This window comes from Tasmannia lanceolata, unplaced genomic scaffold (assembly GCF_043159265.1).
Source record: "Tasmannia lanceolata isolate RefF3 unplaced genomic scaffold, GAP_Taslan_0.1 ptg000015l, whole genome shotgun sequence".
NCBI lineage: Eukaryota > Viridiplantae > Streptophyta > Magnoliopsida > Canellales > Winteraceae > Tasmannia > Tasmannia lanceolata.
Window position 1 is genome coordinate 42,342,524 of NW_027518692.1, and position 13,900 is coordinate 42,356,423.

Sequence of the window (13,900 nt, forward strand, 5' to 3'; positions counted from 1 at the left end):
AGAATACGGCTACCAAAATTTCACAATTACTTCATGTTTTGATTTTTACTTTCCCTATCGCTACGTTTTTTTTTTTTTTTTATAGAAATAAAAGTTGTATTTAGTTTACCCATTTTAAATTTTAATGTATTACTCGTTAGTTTTTATAATTATATAATTATGTAAAAAAATTAAAATTCGACGATTAAAATATTTTGGTGAATCATTGAATCTTTCTTTTTGAGGTTTGCCAAATCTCGATATCTATGTCGGATTTTGACACGTACCTATACTGATGGATCACATTTAAAGGTGGGTTTCTCAGTTTCTCTTGATTACTGATTTGTTAGCTTCTTTTTTTTACCCCATTGATCTCTGGTCTCGGTGATTTACAAATTATTGTTAACCACACGAGCTTTCCTTTATTCTTGTAGCTTGGTCTTCCTCATCATCTAGTTATTTTTTTGAGTTGGATTGTTGATGGTTGAATCAATAGTTTCAAGACTGGAAGATGATATGGTCTCAGCTCTTTCAGATGTTTTTGGCAATATGCACTCTATAAAGCAAAGTCTTGCATTAAAATGATTCTATGATTCGCTTGTAACAAGAAGCTTTAGTTTTGGAGTGAAATGAAAATCGAGATTGAGAGATGGTTGTGTAGATATTCATTCTTGTGAGTGATGAAAAACCACTCGTCTCTTTGTTTTTGTTTTTTGAGAACGATTATTGATTCTATTGAGAGCTGAGAATATCACATTATCTTCTTGGTCGGGTTGGGGTAATTACTTTTGGAGTTTATGCGTCTCTGCTGCCTTGTGGTGGATCGGGTAGGGCCAAATCCTTAGATGTATTGACTCATTGTCTTAATATGTGGCAGGCGTACTAGTGAGGCCGCATGAAAGTACACATTGGACTTACTTATGGGGCCAATTGGGGGCTTAATTATCCGTGATTGAACGAGTAAAAGACCATATTTTGATAATAGCTAGGATGAATCCCTTTGTTTTATACAGTTTTAACCATCTCTTAAAAGCTATTGCAATTCCCATAAAGTTAGGCATCCAATTAGATAAGGCTCCTTTCTTTTGACATAAAATGGGGGCAGTGATAAATCGACCCCCAAATATCTTAAATCGACCCTGGCCGATTTAAGATATTTGGGGGCAGTGATAAATCGACCTCCAAATATCTTAAATCGACCCATCGACCCCCAAATATCTTAAATCGGCCCGGGTCGATTTAAGATATATGGGGGCAATGATAAATCAACCGGGTCGGGTCGATTTAAGATATTTGGGGGCAGTGATAAATCGACCTCCAAATATCTTAAATCGACCCATCGACCCCCAAATATCTTAAATCGGCCTGGGTCGATTTAAGATATATATGGAGGCAGTGATAAATCAACCGGGTCGGGTCGATTTAAGATATTTGGGGGCAGTGATAAATCGACCTCCAAATATCTTAAATCGACCCATCGACCCCCAAATATCTTAAATCGGCCCGGGTCGATTTAAGATATATGGGGGCAGTGATAAATCAACCGGGTCGGGTCGATTTAAGATATTTGGGGGCAGTGATAAATCGACCTCCAAATATCTTAAATCGACCCATCGACCCCCAAATATCTTAAATCGGCCCGGGTCGATTTAGCACTCTCTTAAAAATGGGCGTAAAATGAATTTTGGACCCGTTTTCCTACTTAAAATGGGCGTACAATTTATTTTACACTCATTGTATGTCTAAAGAAACAGATTGTCAGATATCAACCTCCCATTTACTGTCTTTTCATTTGCCCTGTTATGAAAAAGTTTGGGAAGGAAAGATATTTACATGGAAAAATAACTTGAAGCAACCTTATTCATTTCTTTTTTCCCTTCCTTTGATTTATGATAATAACACTCACTTTCCAAAACAAAATGGGGGTGAGAATATCATTGATAAGGAAAATGATATTTAAATCCTTTTTTATTTGTCAGGGAAGGAAAAACGCCGACCGTGGGACTCGAACCCACGACCACATGGTTAAAAGCCATGCGCTCTACCAACTGAGCTAGGTCGGCACCTGTTTGCAGACGCTATCGAAGTTTTACTTGTAGAAAAAACAATGGAAAGGGGTGTGGGCTTAAGTCCAATTTTTTTCAAAAAGTATAGTGGGGTCACTTTATAGGATGATCCAAACCATTCATTTGTTGGGTCACAAAACAACATAAATAGGTTGTGCCCCTAAAAATCATTTCCATACTATAATCCTAATCTTTTGATAGGTAGAGGGATTGTACATTATAAAAGCAAGCATCTATAACTCGGAGGGTTAGGATCGTCCTATGGAGAGATGATGTACGGGATATAACATATTCCTGTTGTGGCCCAACAAATGAACAGTTTGGATCATCCTATGAAGTGGGTCCCAATGTACTTTTTGAGAAATATTTGACTTCACAGCGTATAAAAGCTTAACGGAGAAGGTATAATCTCTCTCTCTTGCATTGGCTCTCTAAATAGCATATGTGGCTCCAACTCATGAATTTATACAATTTGCACTATGGTATTTTGTCTTATTTGATTTGTTTTTACATTTACCACATATAAGACAAATTAACATAGTGCAAAGCTTATTTTTAATACTAGTTTGCAAAGAAGATCTAACAAACCAAAAGTACTGTACTCGTACAAAATCATTAGACATTATAACGAGACACATTTTTTGTGACGTACCCCTTACAACTGCAACCATCCTGTTAAAAAGCACGAGATTTTGTACGATGTGTGGGTATGAAGTCTTATTTTCTAAAATGTACAGTGGACCCACTTTATAGCATAATCCAAACCGTTTATTTGTTGGGCCAGAGTGTTAATTGGCAGTACTTCGAAAATCAGTTCTATAGAAAAATCCAAACCCTACAGTCTATATAGGGACTGCACAATATAAGAACCTTTATGAATCAGAGAGTTAGGTCCCACAATAAACCACAATGCCATCAAGAATGTCATCAAGATAGACGACCACAAACTGGCCCACATAGGGGTAGAACAACCGGTTCATCTGGGTGCAAAGCATTGCTGAGGCATTGGTCAAGCCAAAAGGCATCACCCCAAACTCCAAGGTACCAAATCGGATGGCACAAGTAGTCTGCCTCATCACCCGCAGCAATTCCGATCTCAGTAACTAGACCGTAGATCTAAATTTGAAAAGTACCGTACTCCTACATGATCGTACAGATCCTCAATGAGGGATTGGGTACTTGTTCTTGATTGTCACCTTATTGAGAGCTCTATCGTCGATGCAAAGTTGAAGACTCCCATCATGCTTCTTTTGAAACAACATTGGGGTACCATATGGAACCTTTGATGGCTGAATAAATCCGGCAGAATAAATCCGGCATCTTGCAACTCCGACAATTGCCTCCTCAGCTCATGATGGAGATGATTTAGATCTCCACTGCACATTATAGTAACCTCTATAGATCAGAGGGTAAGGATCACCCTATGGAGACAATTTACAGGGTATAGTCAAATTTATGTTATGACCAAACAAATGAACAACCTATGAACTGAACTTGGCCCATGCGATTTCGCAGCTCACTTTAGAGAACAGTCACACTGGCTCACTTTTTAGCATAATTTGCCTTATTCATTTAATTAATATAAGGTGGCTGTTCTCTCTTGCAAATGTGAGCTGCGAAATGGCTTTCCGCGAAATTGCCTAGCAAATCCCCTCCCCAACTAACCGTGTGAAAGCAGGACGAGGGTTTGGCAATAACAAAAAAAGGGGGTGCATAAATTCTGCTTTTAGAGCAAAAACAGGTTGAAGCAAGATCCGGATATCCGAAGGTCTGAACCAGAATCTCTCTCTCTCTCTTAAGCCGGACCCACAGGAGCCCTTCTCTTTCTTACACGGAACGCCATCCGGTTGGGAGATAAGGGCCTTCCAACCCCTTACAAGTTTCTGCACAAACCGCCACATAAAAAACAGTGAATTTCCACCCAATCTCTTTCCAGGAAAAATTCAACAGTAAATCCTACATCTCCATAGAAAACCAGTCCAGTGGACCCCACCCCCACACATTCCAAGACCAACACCAGCCCTCCATTTACAATTCCGCCTCCTCTCACTCTCTATCTAGAGCTATACCTACCCATTACGTGTTTCTTCTTTATTCTTTCTTTTTCATCTGTGTGCCCTATTTTTCTTTTCTTTTTCTTTTTTAAAATTAGGTTTTCTGGGTATCTTTCATTTTTCAATTTTGTTGGGTTTCCCCATCTGGGTGCCTTTGATTCTTCAACTTTGTTGGGTTTCCTGATCGGGGTGCCTTTGATTTTTCAATTTTGTTGCATTTCCTGATCTGGGTGCCTTTCATTTTTCAATTTTGTTGGATTTCCTGATTTGGGTATTTTTTATTTTTCATTTTTTTGGGTTTCCCCATCTGGGTCTTCAATTTTTGTTGGATTTTTCTTGTGTAAATGGGCGCTTTGGATGAGGGTCATCTCGATGCAGAGCTGGAGGGCGGGGTGAAGCTAGGGATTCTTGAGCTGGGTTTGGAGGGCGGGTCAGAGACGGGCGTGATTGAAAACGCGGTTAGGGTTTTGCTTCAGGGTTTGGGGGAAGATTCAAGTAGAGAAGGTCTCAGGAAGACCCCTCTGCGTGTTGCCAAGGCGCTTCGAGAAGGAACCAAAGGTGAATATTTGTATCTGAATCTGTATAGATTGATTTCCTCACTTGTTGTGGTTGTTGATGTTTTTTGTGCACTATATTTTCAAAATATTTCATTTTTTAAAATATAAAATCGAATTTTTTCAAAGAGACACTTGGTATTCCATTCAAAAGATTCTTTTATTGTGAATAGGCATTTTGATTATTTAAGAGTTATTTTAAATGAAAGGGTAGTATTGAATTTGAAGTATAAATGATTAAATAACACCAACTCTAACAGTTTAAGCTTATGGAGTAATTGGTTTCTTTCACATGGTATAACAGCTATTGTCTTACTGGAGGTAGGTTTTTGGTTCAAAACCCAACAACTCTTTGATATTAAAAATCTATGGCAGGTCCTGGGTTCAAAACCCAGCAACTCCTTGATATTAAAAATCTACAACCCAAAAAAAGAGGGGCCACAGATGAGGGGGAGTATTGAATTGAATTGTAAATGATTAAATAGGACCAACTCTTAGCAGCTTAAGCTTTTGGAGTAATTGGCTGTTTCGCATGTACTTTCGTTTGCAAGGGTGTTTTCGTGTCTTTTTATCTTCTATAAAAGAAGGCTTAGGGTCTCGTTCTGAATAAGATTCTCTCCTCTTTCACTCTCTTCTTTTTTCTCTAAGTGTGTGCATACTGGTTGTCTTGAACTATGGGTGCAGCCCTTGTTCTTGGCGTAGGCATTGTTGTATCCTTGGGACTTATTTCCATGGTAGCCATCTGCATAAGTGGGAAATTAAAGTCTTTAAGAGAAAGTCTCGGCTTGCCTTGCCTATCTGGCTATTTCCCATTTTTCCAACCCTCTTTCTATTTTTCTTTGTGTTTCTCACTTTGATTGTTTGTGTCCACCGTTTGATCATTCACCAAACGAATTTCTCCCAACATTTTTTTTCTCTTCCTGGATATGCTATTTTTTTATCCACATGGCCATTGTATGATTTTTTTACTCATTCGGACATGGTTTGTCACTGTTTTCACATTCTACAGATTCAATTGTTCAGTTTCTTTTTAATCCGGGCCTCTCGAGTTCCTGAATTTTTTTTATGAAGTATCATAGCTTCTTCTTATTGATTGTTTATTTATTTATTTTTGGTAAGGCAATCTTTCCTTTTGCTTGATGAACATGAACAATGATTACTTTTACTTTAATTGGGTTGAGTTGTTAAACTTTTCAGCCTTGATTTTTCTTGTTTTAGTGGGAATGTTTGCTCCTCTCTGCCTAGTTTATTGCTTATAAAGGATATGGCGGCTCTGACATCCGTGTATTCTATCATTTCAATTTTAAGATTTGATAGGATATTATCCAACTTGAAATGATAAGCAGGTTTGGTGGCTTGACTCTTAGGTGCATTGTGAGTTCATTTGAACTCTGAGCAATAAGTTGGATGCTGCATAATGTTTTGAGCACCTGCCGCCTCTGTTCCACAGCTTTGGGGATTTTGAATTATTGAAAATCTGATCCCTTTTCTTTGTTTGTTTGGGAGGACTTTTCACATGCCTTTCCCTTAGCATGGAGAATTAACAAATAGACCATTTTAATGAATATTTGGCATGGGAGGAAGCATTTAGTTGCTCCTATTCTTGCAAAGAGTCATGTAGAGTTATTTAGGGATGAGCCAGGTCCTCCCTTTCAATAATCTTGAGCATCCCACTTCTGAAGGACCAATACAGCAAGCTTCTATGGTTAGGAGTATATCAAATTGGTTGACCAAAACCACGAGCATCATATAATCGAATCTAAGAACTCTCTCCGTAGGTCAAGCAGTCAAGGAATGAAACCTATGAGGTTTCTGTGCCTTTGGATTAGCCCATGGCTAGATTGGGACAACCAATGACTACTTCCCCTACTAGAGTAGGAACATTGTAGAAAATTCCGGGGTGCATCTTCTGAGTCAGTTATTAAGGATGATAAAGGATTCAGAATTGTGTGTTTGTTGTTCCTGCCAGCATATTGAACAGTTTCAGGTGCACCCATGTGAATATTGCAATCTTTGTACAATGATCAAGTACCCAACATACTCTTCATGTAGCAATGAATCATCCAGATTATGTGCTTGTTAATATGTGAACGCTCCTCAAATTTGCATCCAATAGCGGGGATATTTGACTAAGTTTGATTCAGCACTTGGGCATCATGTATTGGTTGTCTTACTCAAACCTGAGAATAGTGCATACAAAACAATAGAAGTCCATACCATCCTCCTCTCCTAATGTACAAGAAGGCACCAAATGCTGCACTGATATTTTATGATTTAGGAGAGGTGAACTATGCCATAGACTAATTTATGAACCATGTCCTTCTCTTTGTGCTTATAAGATCCAGGCAGAAAAAAAAATCCAGGCAACAACCATTGGAAGGGACCACATATGTTTTGTGATTTTGGGCTACTTTTTTTTATGGCCGTAGCAGTTTTCTTGCTATAACCATTAGTAGACAACCATGAATCAAGTTACTATTGTCTAGGCTGATGTACCCTGGATTGCATGGAATTTATGCCATTTGTGGATGCCTATGGCCTCAATTTATATTTTTCCAGACATGTTTTACATTTTACTCATTTTAGTTTGATTCTTCAAACTATTGATCTAAGATACCCAGGTGTGACTATGGATACAGACAGACAAGGGAATGAGGTTACAACTTGCCTTTTTTTTTTGAGAATCTGGGACCCAGATACCAATACGGTTTTCTCATGCAATGAGATAAGATTCGAATAATGTATAATTAAAAGATTAAGAGAACTAGATTTAACTTAGAAGATATAAGTAATAATATAATGGTTATAGCATATATGACTCAAATTGCAAATATATGACCTTAAAAGCAAAAGCATGGTAAATTAATTCGAAAAGAGTGGCATTTGTATGAAGCGCCATTCTTACATGCAATATCCAGTAATAGTGTCAATGTTTCTAAGCCCAATGGTTCAACCCTTGGCAATCTTTTAGTCTTGTTTTGATGATTCCAAACACAAGTTGATTCATTGAGTTATACTAATAAATTTTGTGTTTTAAGTTGAAGATCTTTGAAAATCTAATCAAGTTAAAGTCGAGGAACATTGACCAAGGCTTGAAGCAAACTTGAAGATCAAGGAAGCCGAAGGAAAGAAGAGGAGATCCGTGAAGAAGAGGAAGACTTGAAGATTGAATATCAATGGAAGATCAAAAGTCTGTTTTAGTTGAAATAGAATGTAAAATCCAATCCCACTCACGGATCCATAAGTGGCATCAAGAGGCACTAAAATATGTCCCAAATAAGTTAAATAAACTAAATAAATCAATTGGACTAAAGCCCAAATGCCAAAGAGAGATTAAAATGGAAAAAGAACCAAAATATTTTTCCATAGAGCACAAGATCATCGAAATCCGATAAGAAATGAGGAAGATACGAGGGAGATATGAGTTTCCGAAGTTAACTGCACAAATCTAAAAATGCACTGGACAGCCGACTGACCTCTCCTCAAATGGCTCTGACAGCCGACCAAGTAGACAGCCACTTTTCATGCATTTTAAATAATAACCCTCAGCCAACCGAGGGTGGTCTGAGCTAGCCATTAAAGGCCATAACAACTTAGTTTTGGCTTGAAAACTCTATAAAAGGGTTTGTATGAACCCTAAACTTAGAGGACTCACTCCTAAACGTCATTTGAAATTTTGAACACCTTATTGGGTGTTATACACCCTTGTGCTATCTCTCTTGGATTATCTTTGAGGGATTGGATTCTAGGCCTTAAACTTGTATATCTTTTTTAGTGAGCGCATTGTTGTATTAGCCTTTGTGAAGAGGTGATCTTTCTTTCTTTCTTTCATTTCTTTGTATTTGACAAGTGTTGGGAGATGCATAGCCATCTCCGTCGGCAAGTGGTGAGGCGCAGAGCCACCTCCAGTGATTGTAACGGATTGGACTACGCCTGCAAGGAGTCCGGTTAGTGAAGCCACCAAGGATTTTGGTGGAGTGGATGCAAGGTTTTAAATCTCGGTTTCGGTACGAAATTTCGGATGAAATCTTGTAAAAATTTCACCAAAATTTCGGTGAAATTTTGTACTTCACCGAAACGGACGAAACGTTTTGGCGAAGTTTGGTACTTTTCCGACTCAATGTGAATTTCGTTTCGTTTTCCACCGAAACTGAAATATTTCAGCCGAAACGTTCGTTTCGGTTGAAATTTAAAACCATGAGTGGATGTAGGTCTGAGATTTGGATCGAACCACTATAAAAATCACTGGTCCACTCTTTCTCATTCTCTCGCTACTTTAATTTGTGCATTTTATTTTTATCTTCTTAATTGGATTAAGTTTCAAGTTGTTAATCTTAGCAAGGATAAAATTGTTTTTAAAGTGCAAAAAGTTTTTGAAACCCCAATTAACACCCCCTCGCCCCACATACATGGGCATATGGGCTAACAATGTTGTATCGTGTCAGACATGGTATGTTCGTCTACACTGGTATTGGGTATCATGACTATTGATAAAGCATACCGTGGAATTATTGTATATATGTGTGAACCGTTTCCAATTTTTAAGTTCAAAAGGGTGTTGGAAGCATGTATCATAAGTGTTTAGTATTTGATTCCGCACATGCATGGTTAAAGATGAACTCCTTTCTCATCATTCATCCAGAACAGTTGTATAGATCATAATTACTTATGTTTGTTTGGACTTTGGAATTATCATTTTTCACTTTAAAATGCTTACCATTATAAGGAATTATCAAAGTGTGTGTTGTTAGACGTCATTCCTCTTTTTTCCCATTTAGTTGCATTAATAGTTTTCCTACCTATATATAGACTTGGTTGCAAGTGATGGTGTTGTGTCATCAATGGCTCTTTGTCATTGGTGAAGGCTTTCACCATAGGAGGCGACAGCACTGCAGTAACTACTTCCTAGGGTGAACTATCCCTCTCTATGAAGTAATTTTTTTAATGCCTCTACTGAACAGATTTACTGCTGCAACTCATGCATTTACTTGCGTTGTTGACTTGTTGGTGTTATGCCAGTATGCCAGTATATTTTATACACATGGGATCGAGTTGATATGTAAATGACATTTTTGAAGGCTTGCTTGTGTTATGCTGTGATTTAGTGGGTTTTGTCATTCTCTATAATCATTTTGGTTGCTTCATAATATATCCAGAAGCTTCTAAAATAACCTTTAATTCTGTGTGATTTTCATGGTTAGTGTTTGCTACATGTACTGCATGTCTTTCTTGGGGGAAGTTTCCTAACGTCAGGCAAAACTAGCTGTAGAGAGTAGAGACCATGTCACCAACTAGGATTGTCTCTCTCCCTTAAAACAATAATTTTTTGGGTGGAATTAAGAGTTAAGGTGAGGTGGCATTCCATCTCAAAAGTTGTGCCACCAATACATCTAGGGGCTGTTTGGATACGCAGATTTTAAAAACCTGAATTTCCTCAAAATTGTACACGGGAGACGAAAGTAGAAAGGGACTAGCTGTCGTTTTTTGATTTCTCGCCCTTCTTTCCAGCAGCGAGAGAGCAGCAGATCACCCCATGTTTCCAGGTTTTAGAAATCTCAGGATGCGGAGAGAGATTTCTAAAACCTGGTTTTCTTACTTAAAGTCCAAGAACGCTGTCAGCGTAGCATGCAGCAGCTCGATAATGAACTCTCTTTTACACTGTTTTTAACCTAAAACCTGGTTTCTAAAATCTGCGTGTCCAAGCGGCGCCCTAGTTTCTTCCTAGCTCAAGCGAAGCACACACTATGGCCACATAGAATTTTGTTTTGCGATAGGTTAGCAGCTCCAACTACTAGAGCTTGACAATATTGCATGTTTGTTGTAGCATAGGGACAATGTTATGGGCTCTTTTTGAGGCGTAACTCTCAAGTGCCTTCTTTTAGTAGTTTCAACTTGTTCTTCATTGTTTGTGCTTTGATAACATAAGAAGTTTTACTATATTCAGGCATATAACCAGAGTTCTCATTAGGCATTGCTATTGTATCATTTTTCTGGTCTTTACCATCTTTCCAAAATCAGAGGTGTTGTATTTGCTTAAGAGTTTATTGTCAGATTATATAAAAACCAATGGCATTATTTGTTATATGCAGATTGTGGGTTTGCGTTGAATTGTTTCTGCCAATGTTATGCAAAATCTAATTGTTATTCATGGGATTAAATCTGACCTTGAAACCATAGTTAAGTTGTTCCTACAAACCGCTCTCTTAACTAATATGTGCAATTTATGTTGAAAGATGTCAATGCCAGATTTGGTGAAGTGCAGGAATATAATGATCAAACCCTTTCCATATCAGAAAATGATTATACTCTCTTCATAGTACTTATAACCATTCTGAATAAAAACCACTAATCAATTGTTAGTTTTAGTGTCATACTGATTAAAACACATACATTTGCTTTTCAGGTTACTCGCAAAAGGTGAAGGATATTGTTCAAGGCGCTTTGTTTCCAGAAGCTGGTTTGGATGGTGGCATTGGCCATGCAGGTGGAGCGGGCGGGCTTGTGGTTGTTCGAGATATTGACCTCTTTTCATACTGTGAATCTTGCTTGCTTCCATTTAAGGTTCGATGCCACGTGGGTTATGTTCCATCAGGCCAAAGAGTTGTGGGCCTAAGCAAGCTTCCTAGGGTAGCAGATGTATTTGCCAAGAGGTTGCAAGACCCACAGAGACTTTCTGATCAAATATGTACGGCATTGCACAACAGTATCAACCCAGCTGGTGTTGCCGTCATTCTTCAATGTTTGCACATTCAGTTCCCCGCGGTGGAAAGGACTAGTCACAACCCAAGTCACCCTAATAAACTAGATATGCAAGGGTGGGTCCAGGTTTCAGTCTCTTCCGGTTCGGGAGTTTTTGGAAATAAAGACGGTGATGCTTGGGCTGATTTTTTAGCTCTTCTGAAGTTTAGGGGTGTCAACATTGAGAGGAGTCTGACCCCTACGCGATTGTGGTGCACATCTACATCTCCAGAGACACTGCCTTGCAATGGACATACCATGAGGAACCCCTTGAATGGTAGAATTTCTACCAAGGCGGGACCTAGCCAACCTGCCATGGTTGCTGCCGTAGCTTCCATTCTCCACTCATTGGGTGAAGACCCATTGAGGAAAGAGCTTGTGTTCACTCCTCATCGTTTTGTGCACTGGCTTACGAACTTTAAGACATCCAATACAGAGATGAAGCTCAACAATTTTAGTTATGGTGGAATAGGTCCGCGTAATCACAATTTGCACAAGAAAGCAAGTGATGTTGGCTATGATCGAAATAAGTTCCAGTCAGAACTGAACTTGCCATTCTGGTCACAATGTGAGCATCATCTTCTCCCATTCCATGGAATGATTCATATAGCCTATTTCCTTGAAGAAGATGCAGAATTTGATAGATCCATATTACAGTCAATAGTACACTTCCATGGTTGCAAGCTCCAAGTGCAAGAAAGACTCACTCGGCAGATTGCTGAAACAGTTTTTTCTGTGTTTAGCAGAGGTGTAATGGTGGTTGTGGAAGCCCAACACATATGCATGATGTCCAGAGGGATAGAGAAGGTGGGAAGTAGTACGGCAACTATCGCTGTTCTGGGTCAATTCTCAAATGACCCTGCGGCAAAGGAAAATTTTCTACAGAGTATTTCGAACAATACTGAATCCAGAGGATGAATTTATGGGTATTCATCTTGTTTCAGCTTCCATTTTCATATTTATTTGAAAAAATTGTTTTGCATTCTTTCTGCTCCCTATTGTATGGGCACGAGAGAATAAATTCTCGGCAGAGCCGATATTGTACGATGGGATGGTGATCTGCATTTTGCTTCCATGTCTGGGAGGCGAAATTGAGAATCCATATGCATCTAATTTTAGTTTATATACAACCCTCCAAGGGTAAGGTTGAGTTCTTTCTTACGTTCCATGCAGCTTTTTTCCTTTACTGTCGCAGTTTATCACTATTGCTGTGTAATGACAAGTAGCATAAGTAGTATAATTCATATGGATCTATTAGCAGGAATCATCACATGAAAAGTAAATACCAACCAAAGGGGAGGACTGAAAATCCAGTTGAAAACCTTCATCAATTGCTTTTCGCATGGGGCATTGAATCAGAACCATCCTCTTAGAGCTAGACCTAGAGGCTAGAGCTAAGCCTTGGATGAGTTCTTTTCAGAGTTAGACCTTTTAAACACTAGTTCTGGCTGTTTAGAGTTCCTCTTACAGAGTCCCTGGCCATCTTTCTTTCTCCTTGTTAAGTATGCAGAAACTTCAAGGGAAAACAAATAGAATGGAAATGGAAAAGAAAGGGAAATGTTATCAGCACTACATATTTTGATGATCGCACTCCTCACTTTATTAAAAAGTAAGTTATGGCCTGCACCATAAGTTATGGCCCGTCCATTAGATGGGCCACAGCCTAAATAGGCTGTGCCCTAAAAATCATTTCCGTAGGTTGATCCTAACCCTCCGATCTAAATCTAACCAACTTTAGATCGGATGGTTAGGATCAACCTATGGAAATGATTTTTGGGGCACAGCCTATTTAGGCTATGGCCCATCCAATGGACGGTTTGGATCCTCCTATGGTGCGGGCCATACCTTACTTTTTAATAAAGTGAGGATTGTGATCATCAAAATATGGTAGTGCTGATAACATTTCCCAAAAGAAAGCCTGTAAGAGGTTGGTTTAGTGCCACACTTTGAAGCTTCGCAGTTTGAACCTATGAACTACTTTTAGAAAACTGAGAACTGGGTTTTCTATTCCTTCACCTCAGCTGCTGGTTGGATCTAAGATCACGCAAAATGGAGCATCAGGCACAGGGACATGCTCTACTAATTCTGGCTTCCTGCTACTAGTTCTTCGATTCAATGTTAACTAAGTTCTTTAGGAACATCCAACCATCTACCGAAGATCAGGCTTCAGTCTATGACGCATTTTTGTAGGCTGTACATGCTGTAAGACTAAGATGGTGTGTTGGGCCGGGCTATCGGACCTTCTATGAACCCATGGCGTCGGTGACTGACGTTACTATTTTCGATTACACCGGAGATAGAGAAACAAGAGGCTTCTTGCTAGGGTTTTAACTCGGGTCAGTCCACTAAATCTAGTATCGATGACAAAAATATGCCATGCATAACGGCAGGAACCACAAGCTAAAAAAAGGGTTGAGGTCCTATCTTATGTAAATTCCGTATGATTTATAATATAATATCACTCCGTCATATTTCAAAAAAAAAATAAAAAAAATAAAAAAAAATGGTT

The 13,900-nt window shown here is 38.8% G+C and overlaps 1 protein-coding gene and 1 non-coding gene across 2 annotated transcripts; one reads left to right on the plus strand and one right to left on the minus strand.

The window, feature by feature from the left end:
• Positions 1-1,969: 1,969 nt before the first annotated feature.
• TRNAK-UUU (transfer RNA lysine (anticodon UUU)) lies at positions 1,970-2,042 on the minus strand. The gene has a single exon. It is a non-coding gene; the product is annotated as a tRNA-Lys (tRNA).
• A 1,781-nt stretch (positions 2,043-3,823) lies between these two features.
• Positions 3,824-12,552, plus strand: LOC143847361 (GTP cyclohydrolase 1-like). The gene is made up of 2 exons (XM_077356171.1): positions 3,824-4,657; positions 11,057-12,552. Exons 1-2 carry the CDS (start codon positions 4,444-4,446, stop codon positions 12,307-12,309), a joined length of 1,467 nt encoding a protein of 488 aa, XP_077212286.1. The 5' UTR covers positions 3,824-4,443; the 3' UTR covers positions 12,310-12,552.
• The last annotated feature ends 1,348 nt before the right edge of the window (positions 12,553-13,900 follow it).